The sequence below is a fragment of the Helicoverpa armigera genome, chromosome 1 (assembly GCF_030705265.1).
Source record: "Helicoverpa armigera isolate CAAS_96S chromosome 1, ASM3070526v1, whole genome shotgun sequence".
In the NCBI taxonomy this organism is placed as follows: Eukaryota; Metazoa; Arthropoda; class Insecta; order Lepidoptera; family Noctuidae; genus Helicoverpa; species Helicoverpa armigera.
In genome coordinates, this window is record NC_087120.1 from 5,074,716 (window position 1) to 5,092,255 (window position 17,540).

The window sequence follows — 17,540 nt, forward strand, 5'->3', positions numbered from 1 at the left end:
TATCAGTTCTAAAATTGTCAGGAAAAGTAAATACGATAGCGGTATGAATCCTATAACATATAAAACTGGGGACCAAATATTAGTTAAAAATGAGAGTTTTAATAAGCTGGACCCATTGTATTTAGGTCCATTTCAAGTAGTCAAGGAAATCTCTCCAAATGTTGTTGTGTTAGTTAAAGGGAAAGAAAAAATTATTCATAAAAATAGAACTAGGCTTTATCATGAATGAAATTATATTTTATTGTAACACTTTTGTTTATGATTGTATGGTATCAAATGAAGTTTATCTTATGATGAAATTGTTTATTGTTTAGTTTTAGAGTGTATTGAATATGATATTAGATACTAGTTATATTATAATCATATGATAAGAACTTATTAATTGTAAACCACAAAAAAAAAAAAAATGTATCCTTGTTTAATCTCTATACTTATTACTATTATACCTATTATACTTAATCATTTTTGTGCTAATTACTTAAGTTTAAAAAAAAAAAAAAAAAAGTTTTCATATTTTTTTTTTTTCTTTGATAGGGCGTGTGACGTAGTAGTCAATCATTAGTTCATTAGAATATAAACTGTATCTCTGGAGAGGAGGAGGTATTAATAAACGGTACGTGTAACCATTAACATCTTGTTTGATTTGTCTAAGTCCCGTCCTTACAGTACAAAGCTGCATCCAGTCAAACTGGAAGCCAACACCAACATAGTCGGGAAAAGGCTTGGCAAATGATGATGATAGTAGAAGCACAGATTACCATAATAGTTGAATTGAATACTTCACAAGATTGTGAAAACTCTTCCTTAACAGCATAATATGCTGTATTATAACTATAAGTATTATAGTGCCTCTATGCCTTTTATATATATGACGGCGCCACCGTCGATGTGTCAACCGTCGATCTGTCAACGGTGGACCTTATATAAAGCGGCGCGCGCGCACGACTCGGGTCATTCGTTCGCCGACCGTTGCCGAGTGCACACCTCCCACAAATTCGTGATAAATAATTGTAGTGACTAATACTGTGTTAATTGGAATAAACCAAGTGATTGTGTGAGAACCCCTTTGTTTTATTTAACGATGTCGGATCCTGACGCCGACATCAGAAGTGGGATACAATCCGAATGCCCACATCTTTTAAGGATTGCCCTGCATCGCCCACGTGTTCAAAATGTGAAGATTCTGGTGGCAAAAGTTGATACGCCTGATACAACACTGCTATCGCATTGAATCAAGCCAGGCAAGCACAAGCAAGAATCCTGGGTGGTGAATCTCGTACTGCAACATGATGTTGGTTGGTTGGTGAATGACCAGACTGATTTCGGGAGAACTCGCCACGTGAAGATAAATTGCCTACCCACTAAAAAGAAAAAAAATGGAAGTCGATAATTTAAAATGGAGTTTGTAGTAGAAGATTTAATAAGAATTTCAGCGAAGGTACAAGTATGGTAACCACGGTTATGGTAATGGTATCGGTTTCCATTGTTACATGTCAAGCTAGTTATTGAAGGTATGCTAGAAAATTAACCGAATTTGTCTTTTTTTTTCTTCATGTTTCAACAATGACGGTGATCATTGTGCATTATGGCGAGAAAATTACGACGCTGCCTGCCATTAGCCCAACGTGTCTTTGTGAGGTCGGAGTGTTGGGGCTTGTGCATCTCCGTGGCTTCACGTCCGCGAAAGCTTTGCTGTACTGCGCGCCATAGCGATGTGCGATCGTCACGCACTTTGAGTGGAAAACCCGGTGAGACCAATCCATTGTTCAATCCATAGTTTTATGTTGAGGTTATTTTTTACACGAGGTTATTAAACGTGGAACTGCCTCGTTGACTAGTGGTATTGGTAGATATGAACTGTGTCGTTGGTTTAGTTGTCACGTAGTGCGACTGTTGTGCTCGGGATCTCGGGTCGGGACGATTTCGCTTTGTTGGTTTTGGAAATTTTCAAAAGGCAGCCCGGAGCCTGGAAGACGCTGATTGACGCACCCTTCCTCCTTGTGGTTTCTCTCTGGTTGTGTTGGGCTGTCGCTATGAGATTGAAGGAATAGGGTACGTCTGTGTCTGCGCAGATGCCTGCGCACTATAATATGTGCGCGGCTGGCTGATCTCGTAATAAGGGCTAATTATACGATCGCCGTGGTCAACAATCAGCTGGCACACAATTATTGTCAGTGGTAGTTAACTAGTGGAATCACCGACGCTGAGAAGTAGTTCCACGGGTTCTGATTAATGTCTTTCAGTTACATAGAATAATTCAATATACGTCAGACTATAGTTTTGTTGGCAATTCTTACGCCTACTTAGTGATTTTATTGTGTTATGCTGTACCTATGATGGGTATCGGGGTGACTTGGAAAAGTCCCGTTGGCCTGTGCGATAGCAGCGTGGTGATCAGGAAGAGACTCGTGTAAATCTGTGTGAGTACAGTTAGTGTCGCGCTACTGTGGTTCCTAGAAAACCAGGATGGGCTGATAAGTCGGCTAAGGGACACAAAGGTCATGTAAAGCCTGTCGAATGGAAGGCGTTCGTGTGAGTGACAATTATAGTTGTAATTTACAATTTGAAAGTCGGACTAACTGTTGGATCTTTCTTTTATTTCATGCTTGGCAGCTGATGTGACCGGTTTCTTCGTTTGAAAGGTGATTGCTGTTCTTGAAATCCGTAACTGGTGGTAGTGCAGCTCGTGATGCGTAGGAGAAATGTGTCAGGGGTGTAGTGCCGTTGAGTCGTTCTGGCTAGTGTTGGTGCGCACTTATGGCTGTGATTTCTGGAGTGTAGGTCTGGTGGGTGGTGCCTGTCTTATTCTGAGCGTGCCGGTGTGAAGGACTTGCCTCTTGTTTAGGTTAGATTTGCCAGAGGAGAACTGTTGCTGTTCCCAGAATATTGCCTCATCGGCGCGGATGGCTATTGTTGCGCCACACATTTGGGACTTGACGGCTGGGGGGGCCACTGCTGACCCAAATGTTTTCAAAGTTTAGTCAGTTGCCTAAGCACTTTCCTTTTCTGACTTCACGGATGCCGTCTGAGATGAAGTTTGCCGGGGGAGCAGAAATTGTCGGGTTTGTGGCTGAGTTGACGGGGTGTCTGGCTCTGCGCCACGATCGGTCGATCTGTTTGGTTAATCAGGTAGTATGTAAACGCGAACAGAGAGAGTTCATTGTAAGGGAGGCTGACATAGTTGGTTTGACTTTAATGTCTACTAGATATAGTTAGTTGCTTATTGAATGTGTGGATAACGATACCGAGAGAGTTTTGCAATGGACGTTAGCTGCCGTTCTAGCTGTTGATAAGTCGAGAAATTATCCCTATAGTCAACGTGACTCAGTGTTTGCCGGTTGTGCGCGGCGACGTTGACTGTCCCGGACTGGGCGGAGATATCCCAAATCGTTGTAGTGCTAGGTCTGGCTTCGGTCTGAAAGTTCGACTCACACAATAGCAGACTAGTAGAATTGGCTGTGTGGTTGTAGTAGGAGGTTTGGTTGTTGAGTCTTTTGTATTGTAATTACCTAGAAACGACTATATTAATAGCTGACCTCTCTTTACGAATTCATAGATCTTGACCATAGAGTTGGGCCTTTTGGTAGTCTGACTTCAGGGATCGAATACAACCTTTCAACTAGGAATCCCTTATTTGAATCCGTACTTAAGCCTTGAACAGTAGCTGTTGTCTTCCGGCTAGTCTTTCCAATCAGATAATCGTATACCAGTCGGAGTATTCGAGAAATCCTGTAAAAATTCTACTACTCTTATAACAATTAGAATTTTTGGCAAACAGTCAGATAGGGCGAGCAATGCGAAATTTTTAGTGCCTATTTGCGATTGTAGAGAATGAATCGAACGTTGCGCGACGGGCTCGTAGAAGTTCATTATAATCATATACCCGTCAGTCATCATCATACTCTTCAGATCGTTGTTGTTGATGTTGATTAAGTAGCAAATAGTATCTACCAGGTTCAGTGCAATATACCGTATACCAATCGAGCTTATATTTTATTTCTACGAGAACGATGTCTTCAGATTTAGCGAGCTTCTTAGTCGACTCTGCTTAGTCGTAGATAGAAATTCGAGATACAGCAAACGGAATGATTTAGGAGGAAAATAGCTTCGACAAAACAGAGCGTTTTAATCTTTTAGTGACAACAGTGAGATTCCTCTTGAAGATGGTTTTGTTCGTCTAATTTGAGCGGAAGAAACCGAAACTCAATTGCATAGGAATTTCTAGGGCTTTTGCTTTCATTGTAATAGACGTAGAATATGATAGGTATCTTCTATGGGGTTTCTTGCCGAATATTCTCCATGGGAACAGCTGTATGGTCCCGTGCAACTAGTGTCGTGAAACTTTATAGGAAATCGCTAAGGTTCATTTGAGACCATCTTATATTGAATTCGTGTACTAGTAAGACCACTCGAAAAGTGCTGTGGTAACATACCTGGAGCCCGTGTAGGCTTACTTGAAGTAGCTTGTATTCCAACTAAGGACTGAGGAGGCCGAGACGGCGGCTCACGATCATGGAAGGTATAAGGTGTCATCTGATAATGACGGTGACAGTGACGAATTTCAATTAATGTTCTTTGACCTGTACTTATATGACACGACTTCAGAAATGATCATGATGTTCGACTGACATGACTTCAGAAAGTGATGATTGGTGGCTAACTTAACGTAACTAACTTAACTGAACTGGCTGGCAGGGCCGTGCAAGTGTGACAAATCTTGGGGACTGCCCTGACACGTGACTGGTGTGACTGATTTTAGGAAATGGCTCTCTGGGTCAATGTTCTGCGACTTATGACAAACCGAATCATGTTAAGAACTGGCCTTAATGGGTCGTAGGTTCTGGTGACTAACCAAGTATTTTGTGTAGACTATGTGAGATTTTATAAAAAAAAAAAGAAAAAAAAAGTCACAAAAAAAGTAAGCTAAAAAAAAAGAGAAAAAGGTAATTAAAAAAAAAAATGGTTTAACAGTCTCCGGTTGTAATACCGATGAGAATGGTTTAACGGTCTCCGGTTGTAATACCGATGAGAATGGTTTAACGGTCTCCGGTTGTAATACCGATGAGAATGGTTTAACAGTCTCTGGTTGTAAAAAGGGCTTGCCGGAGCAGCACATTTAAGTCTGTTGTGATTGACCTCGCAACTTAAAGATTTGACTGACTGATTTGATGTGACTGAGTATGTCAGGATGATCGAGCAGTTTGCTGTCTTGTTTTCAGAAGACGCTCGAGGACGAGCGTATGTCAGCATGGCCGTGACGGCGCCACCGTCGATGTGTCAACCGTCGATCTGTCAACGGTGGACCTTATATAAAGCGGCGCGCGCGCACGACTCGGGTCATTCGTTCGCCGACCGTTGCCGAGTGCACACCTCCCACAAATTCGTGATAAATAATTGTAGTGACTAATACTGTGTTAATTGGAATAAACCAAGTGATTGTGTGAGAACCCCTTTGTTTTATTTAACGATGTCGGATCCTGACGCCGACATATATAAAAATCTCTATACCAAATACCTACCCTTTCTTTAAGAGGCAAGACCTAAAATAAAATTTGTGGACAGCGATGTGCATCACGGTAGGTCTATTTTGTCAAAGTTGCAGTAGAACATCGATTAAGTATAAAAAAAAAATGAAGATACCTGTCTTGAAGTCCTTCAAGCTCCTCATCTTGCTCACCGAGCGTGGAATCCAGGTCCAGATAAGGCCCGTAGTCACCATCTTTGAAGACTTGTAAAGTCGCGTCATCGAGCTGCAACAAACAAAGAAAAAATACCTTAGACTAGTTTTCAAAAATCTAAGACTGGTATGAGTTGGGTTTTAGCATCTGTTGAAAAAGTTACCGAAAAGGCCCGATTCTCCTAATAGCGACTTACGATTCACATTCGACTGAGATTCAATTACGTATGTGCCATTCCGCTATTTTGTCTTTGAAATAAACGTCTTTATCCTTTTGTTATCATTGTCAGCGGCGGCCCTAGCCATTGCGAGGCTACGTGCGGCAGGTCTATGCGAGGCCCTTTGTCCTACGTGAAAAGTCTGTGTTGCGAGCTAGGAGTTATTTTCTTGTTAATAAAAGGACTTACAAGCGGCGCTACCTTCTAGCTTTGGCTAAAAAAGGATGAAAAAAAAAGAATTGGAAAATAAAGCACCCGCGAGCGAAGCGAGCGCAAAAATTTTTGAGCTTTGGTTCACTAAAGCTCCTAAACTTGTATAGTAAACAACAGTGCAAGATGAAGTCGCGAGCGCAGCGAGCGCGAAAATTTTTGAGTTTTGGGACATAAAAGTACTCTAATCATGTTAGAATGAACGGTACTGACAAGTAAACAGCCGCGAGCGTAGCGAGCGCGAAAATGTTTGAGTTTTGGGACAGAAAAGTACTTTAATCATGTTAGAATGAACGGTACTGACAAGTAAACAGCCGCGAGCGCAGCGAGCGCGAAAATTTTTGAGTTTTGGGACATAAAAGTACTCTAATCATGTTAGAAGGAACGGTACTGACAAGTGAACAGCCGCGAGCGTAGCGAGCGCGAATTTTTTTAAATTGTTTGTTTAAGGACTCTCAAATTAAACTCGGAATTAAGCACAAATAAAAAGAATCCGTGACTGGATCGAGAGGCAGTTGTTTTTGTTACTTTGGTGTTCCAACTTTTTGTTACATTGAGAACTCAAAAATTAAACGGAGAATGAATTATAGATATTTAATTTTTAATTATAATTTTTTTATATTAGTGTGGGTTGTAGCGCGAGGCCCCCCCAAGCGCGAGGCCCTGTGCGAAGGCACAGTTCGCACACCCCTAGGGCCGCCACTAATCATTGTACAGCATCTATTAGATGCAGCATAGCATCTATTAGCATGTAGTATCTTTCATTATCATTGTAGAGCAAACTAGGTACCGTATAGACCAAAATCACCAAAATGGCAGACCGATCGCAGATCAATCGAATGTCGTTGGAATACGATTGGTCTTATTTTTGTAGCAGAATGCCCGATATGGTGAAAACTGCTATTGCGATTCAATTTCTATTCAATTTTGACATTATTAACTTAGGAGGATCGGGCCCCTGGTAAACAAACTCATCTGTCTAGGAGGAACCAAGGTGGATTCTAATCCGTAAAACTTTGATAGGCTCTTGATAACACTGAGTTGGTTTGATGATCCATTCCTACTTAGGTATTAGTTTACGACATGTATACCTGATCAGTTTTCATATAAGATTCTTCATAATCTGAACACCAAACTATCAAACTATAGATAAATTTATTTTCGCTGTAGGCGAGCAAGCCTTTTTGAGCTAAGTTCACTCTTAATTAGTATATGTGGGTATATTGTAAAAAATCTTATTCGCAAAACAAAATCGGTGTTTAATCTAGACTTGTCTTTGTATGATAGCGCCATCTATCAGAAACTGCGAACATCACTAGCGCAAACTAGTTCTGTATAGTTTATCGCCAACGTCACAGATGGCGCTGCGCTTCAAAATTGTTTATTCAATTATAACGAAATATAAATAATTTATCAAGCATGAATGTTGCGAATTAATTACGTAGTCAATATATTAACATTGATAAGTGAAGATTTAAGGAAAAAAAAAAATATATATTTATTTATTTTTATTTTATCCCTTGTTTTTATTTTACGGTAAGCATTTTGCAAATTATAAAAATATTTCGCTGCATGTGTATGTAATTGATTCGCGTTAGCAGGTTTGTAGGTAGGTAGTACTGGTACATAGAAACACATAATAAATTTGAAATAGACGGTGGTTGAATAAAATTTTCATTCAAGAAATCCTTTTATGTAATAGGTCGCTGATTTGTAGGTAGGTACCTACCTCAATTTTGATTTTATTTTTGATTTACTAGGGTAAATACGCCAAATGTCGGCCTCCCCCCAAACTTCGGCCGTCTGTACATTTTCAGCTTGCATTCATTCAAAAGGTAATTAAGTGTTAGTTTTGCTCCTCGAATTGCAACCTTGGTTTATACTCTATACGTACAAATCGTTACTATCCGATTCTGTCACTTACTGTTCTCATACTGAGCGTCAGTAGCGATTGCGCCGTTGAAACATCAAATTCGCACGTAAAGTAGCTTACTCGAAGTGAATACTCACATTTTGGGGATTGATATTAGAACGATAAAACATTTATTTATTTTTGTTTTAAGCTTGATTATCACTAATGGGTTATTTTAACTATATTTTAAGATAGTTTTTTCAGCGTTTTGCGTATATTTTGCAAGGAAAAATAGGAGGCCGCCATTAGGACAACAGTTTTGACTTAAAACCGGAGTCTCGGCCGTGGCCGACTTAAAGCAAATGCAGTCTATTTTATAAATTCCTATTGTACTAATTCCGTTGGCTTAACAAGAGAATTTGCAACGCTTATAGGCAAATAGATCTATTTTACGTTTAATAGCCAAATAACGGCCGGGGTGATATTAGTCGAATCTCGAGAAATAAGGTACAAGAAATAGGGGCCGACATTAGAAATATTAAAGATCGTAATGTCGACCAGCCTCGAACTCGAACGCCACTATACAGGCTGATGAAAAAATACTTTTATATTTTTTTCATTTTCTCAAAATGATTTATTATAATTTATTATATTGTAAATAAGTTAAGTTTAAATGTATTGTAGGCATGTTTATGGTAGCTTTATGGTTTGGGACTTGCTATCTATAAAACCGATCTTATTAGCTTAAAAAATATAAATGGTTGGTCGTGAATACGACTTTATTTGTTTAGGGGAAACAAAAAAATATTTTACTGTTAAACAAATACAATTACAAATGTATACTTAGTATTATATTAGTAAATAATATTTGTCGCTGCCTTAATTTAAAACACCCTATACCCGGCCGACATTTGGAAAAAACGCGACCGACCTTGGACCGTGAATGGCCGACTTTAGGGTTTTTCTGTTCTCGACGCATCTAAGCCTTATTACTTTTTTCTTTTCGTAGAAATATAAATCTTATGCCTATAAATATGAAATAGATTAATCAAACTATCCAAAACCGCATCAGAAACTATTTTTCGTTGGAAACTGACGGTGCTATAGCGAACCGCAGACAGAAAATCGCTAAGGGGGCCGACATTTAGCGTATTTACCCTATATAAGTTTTTCATTTTGACTATCTGTTTCAAGGGGTTTCATCCGCGGTACTAGGGAACTTCTTTCCACACCTGGACAAGGGAAGTAACGATAACAACATTTTAAGTAGGTATTAATGGTATTGGAACGACATTTCAACAACTCATTGGAAGTATTATACCTAAAATAACACGAGATAATTATGATCTTTAGTTCTTAGTTCTAATCTACTAATGAATTAATAAATAGGTAGGTACTTAGTTAATTGCCTCGATAAAACTATTGAGTGCATTAATTAAAATTCAATTAACTGTGTTTTTTCTTACGGAATTAAACTAGAGTATCTTTTATATTTCTAGCTGTTTAGTATTGAAATCAAAACGTAAAAAATAAGTAAATAATGGTTATTTTTTATTTATTTTTTCAAAATAACGTTGTCTGCCTAGGTAAATCGGTCAACGATTTTGTAGGAAAAAAATACACGTCCTGCAAAAACTCAGTCAGAAAATCCTACAAAATACGACCCGATTATTTGCATAATATGTCCTACAAAAAAATGGGTGGGCAAGTCTGACTTATAGTCGAAGCAGATAATTAATTTTGGAATACAGTAACTATATTCCAGCACAATGAAAATAATGAAAAACTTACAATCTCTTTATTGTTTGTTTGTACCCTAAAGGCTAAACTGCTGAACCGATTTGAAAAAAACCTTCACTGTTTTAAAGCTACATTCTTTCAGACTAACAGGGTATATTTATATTTTATCCCGGTACAGGCAGTAGTTCCCGCCGGACGCGGGTGAAACCACGGAAAAACGACTAGTACTTACTAAGTCCATAATTTTCAATGTCGATACTTGTATAAATCTAATTTTAGCTATGCTAAACTTAGCTCGTTTAAAACACAGGATGACATGTATATGTCGGTTCCTAGTTAACCTGTTTATAGATATCTGGTTTTCCACGTTGTTTTGGCAAAATGCCAACAATATCTATTTAACGTGGGTATGTAAGGTACCTGTTGGTAGGTGTTATAAGCCTCTATGGGCTGTGGAAATGTTCTTGGTGTAAATGAAAAAAATTCTGCACTCCTGTTGCTTATCAATAGCCGGGTAGATAATTCTATGTAGTAGTAGATTTGCTAAGAATATTCATTATTTTAATACTAGCTTACACCATCTCCGTTCCAAATTTTATTAAAATCAGTTAAGTGGTTTAGAGGTGAAAGCGTAACAAACAGACAGACAGACAGAGTTTATTTCGCATTTATAATATTAGTAGGGATTTTCTGCAAATATTATGATTGTTTGTTTGTTGTTCTTCTTATCACTTATCCATTCTGTGCACTTTGAACTTATGTCTATCTATACTACCTCTAATATCATAAGGAGCAAACTACTTTTATCCGGCTACGGGAAGAAGTTCCTTCGAGACGCAGGTGAAGCCACAGGTGAAAACAGCTAGTTAACGTGCGTGACTCGAGTCTCATTTTCCATTTGCGTTACTCAAGGTTGCGAAAATGATTGAAAGCCGAAATAATCATACAATCATTGTATTAGTAGGGGCTTAGTTATTAAGTTATCACATGCGGACGGGTCCAAAATAATGATAACGCTGAATTTATCTAACAGGCATATCCCGAATATATACCTAATGAATTGTAACAAAATAAAGTTTCGTATGCAAATTATACCTAATAAGTGAATCAGTTACCTATCTACAATAATACGAAAATCCTTATTGACGTCAATTAAAAACTGATAATAATTTACGTGTAGGGCTATCTTTGTGTGATATTGGATGCACGAAATTCTGATTAGCTGTGGCTAATTGCACAAAGCACTTAGTATCAAGGCTTGTGACTTTATAGATAGGTAAAAATTCCTTCCTTGATAAGAAAACCAAATGGATTCCTAAACGGACCTATAATATCGATATTGAATATAATTGGATCGATTGAGTACTTTTTTTGCTTCGGAAAACGTTGATATTTTGTAGCTTACTAAGGCAAACATTAAATAATTTCCCAGTTTTTGATTGACCTTTACTGCCAAAATCTTGAGTCAGAGGAGCATTTTCTTTTGGCACGCGAAGTGCTCATAAGTACCTACTTCATTTACTAAGATGCGTATCTGTGAGTAATACATAAGGAAGGATGTCTAAGATTTAATTTTGAAACACCAAAAAGTCCCAGCGGGTATGTCCGTCATTGTCAACTTTATAATTGTTACCGTGACTCACATAACACTGCTAAAATGTGCTCGCCTTTGCATATTTGTAACGGTATTTACCAACAAATTCGGTTGACGAAATGAGTTGGCTGTTTGCAATCCAGTAAATGCGAAATTTTATCACTGGATTCTTGCTGTTTAGAGGTGTGTGATTGTTGTACAGTTTGGGAATTTTGGTCATTGCTAATTAAGTGGCTACTGTCATCGACGCCGATAGTCTGTACAGTGGTAAAAGGTGGACACTCTAGGTACATCTACCTATATCAAAGAGGTTTTTAAATTGTTCTTCGTCTTTTTTTGTTCTTCTCAGAATGAGGATGTCATCAGTTCATATAACACTCTTCCATTCTAGGTCGTATTGTGATGCATAGTACTCGTCAATTTTCAGTACGCGAATGGAAAGGTTCTTTAAGCTGGGCTTTACCTTCATTTTCCCCAGTTAACTTAAATAAAATATGATTAATATTATGGTCATAAATAATTCTATGACCTGTTTCCTTTCCTTGGCTAGGTAATTTCCTACACGCTGACAGAATGTTGCGATTACCATTAATTACTTGTACTTATAGAGATTTATAACCTTTCACCTACTGAAGCGATATGATTATAAATATAAGTACTTATAGTTATCAGTATATTTCAGTGTAGGTCAACGTGAAAGAGCCGGCTTTGATTTATATCTATTTATTAATACCTATCTCTCGGCGATAACGTTGCAGTTATCAGAAGTGCTATCTTTGAAAATATTTCTATATGAATATGTTTCTAACCACGTAGGTATGTATGCAGCACATAAAATTAGTAAAAAATAAAAGAAATATTAAATATACATAGGTATGCATTCTACAAATTCTGAGTCTTTGATCAATAAAAGCAGTTCTTCACTTCTTCAGAAACGCTTTCCCATTAATAATATTTTAATTAGGGATATAACGTTAAAAAAAAGAACAAAGATGTAGAAATAAACTGGAAATGGACCCACTCGACCTAAATTCGCCGCATCGTGCGTTCGCGATGCATTCGTTCTCACAACGTTTCCTGGAACGAGCAGTCTACATTATTTTTGGCAGATCTAGTAATACGATGACACACATATTATGTCATAGCTGAGGAAGTAAGGTCAGAGGGATCACTGGAACGAGACTTTATAAACGAAGTACTGTCCTGAGCACCTGCTCACCTACTTAGGAGGAAAGAATGAGGTACCTGTTATATTCCATTGCTGTCTCTCGCACTGAAAACGATAAAGACAGGTAGATTTTATACGGCGTGTTTATAAATATCTTGCTATAAATAAGTTGGTATCGATAAAGAGCTGTTTCTTAGTTTCTCTTGTTTCAAGTAATTTTGCCATATGCTCTTCAATCAGAACAACTTAAAAATGCAGCAATTGTGTGCCAAACTAGGAGTCCATAAGTACGAAGAATCCTAGTGACCTCTATGAATTTCGAAGAATTGTACAAACAGAATGTTCTCACGTACCTAGGCATAATCAAATATAAAATTTTACGCGCATCTGGGTATGATTAATAAACTTCTAAAGAACACAATGAGGAAAAGTAAGATTAAACTATGCAGTGACTAATATAAAAGATTTACGCTACTGTTGTTATTTTTATCTCTGCATCGTTGTTTTATGTACATAGTTTAGCGCTGGAGAGCAAAAAAGTCGATTAAAAAATTGTTTTCGTGAAATTGCGAACTGTTTGCTATTTTGGTAGTTTTTTGGCGTTAGTTATGTTTCATACTAGACACTTCATTTTATTGAGTTCTATTCAAAAGTTATTTTGCTTTGTGATATTTCAGGATGGGTGCAGTCTTTGTGATATGGTTGACGTAATTCAATTTAAATCCTGTCTAGGTATAAATCGGCCCGACCGTTTTTATTCCATTGTTATCCTGTTGCCGCTTCGAGATAGTTCCATTTCGCAGTAAGCCGCGTCTCGTTCAGACTTACTTGCACCCTTAATCATATTTACAAGTCAAAAGACACATTTCAAATGTAATCAAGCGATAATGTTAATGATATTTATTAACTGTTCCCGTACTTACATCCTGCGAGTCATCTCATTATCTTCAGTTGGTCAGTAATTTCGCTAAACAGGGTAATCGAGACTGCTGTGAACGAGTTCTGACAGATGCTATGACAATGGGAACTGGTTTTGTACCGACTCTGGGTCTAAAGATAATGAATGTTTCACTAAAGATTTAAGTGGTACATTATCTGACTTGTGAACCTATTTGTTTATTTTTCCTGCAGTTTACACGGTTCTGGTTCACTTAGAACCATGATCTACTAAATTTAAAAGTTAAAAAAAATAACTCACCCCTTATAAATTATATTATTATTTTAACCAGCTGCCCCAAGCTTCTAATAAAGAAAAGAAATGAAACCTTACAAGATAAGTTAATCATCCTTCATGAGGTCAAATTATCTATACTAATATTATAAAGAGGAAAACTTTGTTTGTTTGGTTGTAATGGATAAAGTCAAAAACTACTGGACGGATTTTAAATATTCTTTCTCCATTAGAAAGCTATATTATCTACGAGTAACATGGGCTATATTTTATCCTGGTGCGGGTGCTGGAGCTCCCACGGGACGTGGGTGAAACCGCGGGAAAACGGCTAGTAAGGTATAAAAATTCGGCATTTTTTCCAAACGCCTTTGTTTAAGATTCACGCAACGCCAGCGTAGGAGGACGCTAGGCAACCGCAGCGTCGCACAGTCTACACAATCAGCTGATAATAGACACAAACACTTTTATATCTGACCCATCTGATATTGAACAAAATCTCTTATAACCTGACCTATACGAACCCAGTCGAAAGTAAGCGTATACAATAATAAGTGACATTATGTCATACAACACCTGAGCCACCTCGCAGGAGAATTTAGAACGTATAATTTTAGCCAAATACCGCGATGAGTAACACTGGTATTACAAATAGCGTTTACTTCCATTACATTTATAACGCACAAAACTAATATTAGATCTATGTACAATACGTACGCTTCTGTAAAAAAGTGCTTCGCTATCGATTTACATAAACGTAACTAGCCTTCAGGCTTAATGAATTTTAAAGGATGCTTCGTGCAGCGGACCAATTTCGAACGCATATATACATATTCCTAAGGCTTCTAACCGCGGGTAATGATGCCACTGAAGTATTTCTTCTTTCACCGGCTTGTTCAACAATGTTAATAGATAAGTAGCCTATTTCGTGCTTGCTTTGTTTACCCAAGTAGTGAAGACTTTGAAATGTGATGTGCCATTATGCACACGAATGCCTTTTACTTTTGTCTTTAAGCGTACCTCTCGCTGTCTTCTTCATTTTAGAGACTCTCCGCGTTCATAAGTTTATTGATTTTGTCTATCAAAACAAATACATTAGGTACTGACTAACTGCATACTTGTTATCGTATTAATAGAAATTCCTATAACAAATTATTATCATCGGCTCTTGTGATTGTCACCAATTTTCTTTTAAATCAGTTACTTGATAACAGTCGCGATTATCAGTGACTGATTTTATTGTCAATATTTACGTGTTCGCTTGCTGCGTGCGTTCAAGCACAGCCAAATAATCGGCGATTATTTTTTTTAATTAACAACGGAGGTCGTACACGCGTATTACTGGAAGTAATAAAATACGGTTTACGGTATTTAAATAGCAATAATATTGTTGTATAACTCACCCGGTGTGGGGCCTGCAGGAGTCGATGCACGGCGGCAATTTGGTACGAAAGTGGTATGGTGGTGTTGAAGGTATGGTAGAGAGGCCTCGGGGGCTCGCGAACATTGTACTCCATAAAAGGATCCAGGTCATCCAGATACTGGACACGGCACACGAACGAATCTGAGCCGATATCTCTCATTGTTCCGTTTACCCTGTTGTCAGTCACTTTTAACAGTTCAATCATGATTTTATGCACTAATTTTTAAGATCACAGTTTTAATCACATTTTACACTTAAACGAACCCTTTGATTGGAAGAAAAATATGATTGTAATTTTGACTTTTGAATTGGAAGTAGTTGTTAGGAGCCGGTGTTTGATTTGAAATTTTCCGCGTTTATGTTTTCCAGTGTCGAATGTGATCGCGAGCGCGCGGCGACTGCACGGCGCGGTGTGTCGAGCGGGGAGCTCGCGGCTGATGCCAGCCCCACGATAAGCGTGCCAGATGTTATGATTAAGTTTTTTCAACAGCACGAGTAAGGATGTGGTTTGGTGCAGACGCTAACTAAGTACATTCTCAAATACACCGTTATTGCGAAATTGACAGGTGGAAAAAACTAAACTCTAATTCACTAGGCAGCGGCGATAAACATTTCTAGTCAAGGTTGCTCAAGATTCTAAAGTCTAAACAATGTAAATGTAAATACAAAACGAATTCTGTTTTACATGGTTTTTGTTTGAAGTAGTGAGTGATGGAAAACAAAGAAGCTGTACAATTTCATAGTTCATTACAATGTTTGTGAATATGCATAAATAGAGTTTGTTTAATTTCTAAATATTTATTTACATGGGTGCCTCAGTTGTGAATATATGAATATTTTTCTTTATAAGTATAAACTTTGTCCTGATTTTTTTCTGTGCATCAGAAATAATTATATTAGATGCACCCTTCGGAAGTAACGCACTTACAAACATTCCAGTGATTCACTTTTATTTATGAGTACTAAAGATTAACGCAGTTGATCACTTTGTGTGTTTTATGACGTTCTTATCAATTAATGACCCGATCTATTAGACTAACAATCCTACAAAAACAAAAATAAGGACATACGATATCTAATAAAGACGTATACATACTGTTTTTGTTTATATCTATTTCAAATTCTTCTTCTTGAACAAATATATTTTTTTTCATATAGTTTATAGCACGCCAGGTTAAATATTTCCCATAACTGGATATCCGGGGTAGTTATCTCGTCAATTCAGTGTCTAATTGTTGAGCATAATCAATGAAAACAAACAAGCAATAATATCTTCCATATTTACGATAGAACACAGATTGACAAAGCAAGGACACCTCTTAACAAAAATTGGATATATTTTTCAATGTAAACTCTTAAAAACGCCAATATCTGCGAGGTCAACAGTGCCCAGTGTCACATTAAACGTTACAAGTTAAGTATAATAGTAATTGAAATCAATTCAATTCACATTCAACTGATTGTATTGACCACATTGACGTACTAAATGAAACATCAATCTTTATTAAAAATGTAGAACATTATTGAAATTGGGTTGTCTATGTTCACAGTCTATTATCAATGCCCATTAATTTAGTTCGTATTATATTATTGTGATATTGTTTTATTGTAAGACTAACTTTTGCCAGCGGTCTCACCCGCATCCCGCGGGAACTACTTCATATAAGTAATATAGCTCATATGCCTCCCTCGATAAATGGGTTATTTGTCACTGAGAGATTTTTTTTCAGAAAAACTGCGTGAAAACCGGCTGTCATGGTATGGGCATGTGATGCGGAGGAATGAGAGTCATGTTGTGAGGAAGGTGATGAGTATAAACGTGGACTGACATAGTGGAAGAGGAAGACCAAAGAAACGATGGATGGATTGTGTGAAAGTAGATATGGTAAGAAAGAATGTTACTTGTGAGTTGTCGGCAGATAGAAGAGTATGGAAGGAGAAAACATGCTGCGCCGACCCCGAATAAAATTGGGATAAGGGCAGGAGGATGATGATGTCACTGAGAGAATTTTTCAAATCGGATCAGGAGTTCCTGGGATTGGTGCATTCAAAAAAATTAAAAAACTAATTTGTCAGACGCTGTTAGACTGGAAGTCGACCCCAACATAGTGAGGAAAAAAGGCTCGGGAGATAGGAAAACACTCGAAAGATCATGATATTAAAGGTGCAGATGCCAAGGATATTAGATGCCGCAAATAGAGATTCTACAAGTATGATTTACGAAGCCTTGCAAAGGAAATGTTTTCTATGACTTGCAAATTGTGAGCAGCTGAGAGTAGTACTCCAATGACGTCACAAGTTTAGACAAGCAAGGAAAAGTGAACGGGTACTTAGAAAGTAGTGATGACATCTTAATTATACTGGTTCCAACACTTACAAAGGAGAAAAGGTGAACTTTATTAACATAAGGTTTTCCTTCTTGACGTAACATTTTAACTTAACGGCGAAAGTAAAGTATTATTTATCGAAAATAAGTGACACTCGAAATAT

General features: G+C 37.7%; 1 protein-coding gene and 1 long non-coding RNA gene across 5 annotated transcripts in view; one reads left to right on the plus strand and one right to left on the minus strand.

Moving 5' to 3' along the window:
* Fhos (Formin homology 2 domain containing) overlaps positions 1-17,540 on the minus strand; it is an 89,749-nt gene that overhangs the window by 20,477 nt on the left and 51,732 nt on the right. For 3 of the 4 annotated variants that reach the window (XM_021333972.3, XM_021333971.3, XM_064043545.1), the window contains one exon: positions 5,641-5,750. In XM_021333972.3, the coding sequence (XP_021189647.3) occupies positions 5,641-5,750 (110 nt within the window). Of the gene's footprint in view, positions 1-5,640; positions 5,751-15,030; positions 15,316-17,540 lie in introns of all 4 variants that reach the window. The other variant, XM_021333973.3, reaches the window with a different exon arrangement.
* LOC135119297 (uncharacterized) lies at positions 865-5,056 on the plus strand. Its single transcript, XR_010278144.1, has 2 exons — positions 865-1,464; positions 1,620-5,056. It is a non-coding gene; the product is annotated as an uncharacterized LOC135119297 (long non-coding RNA).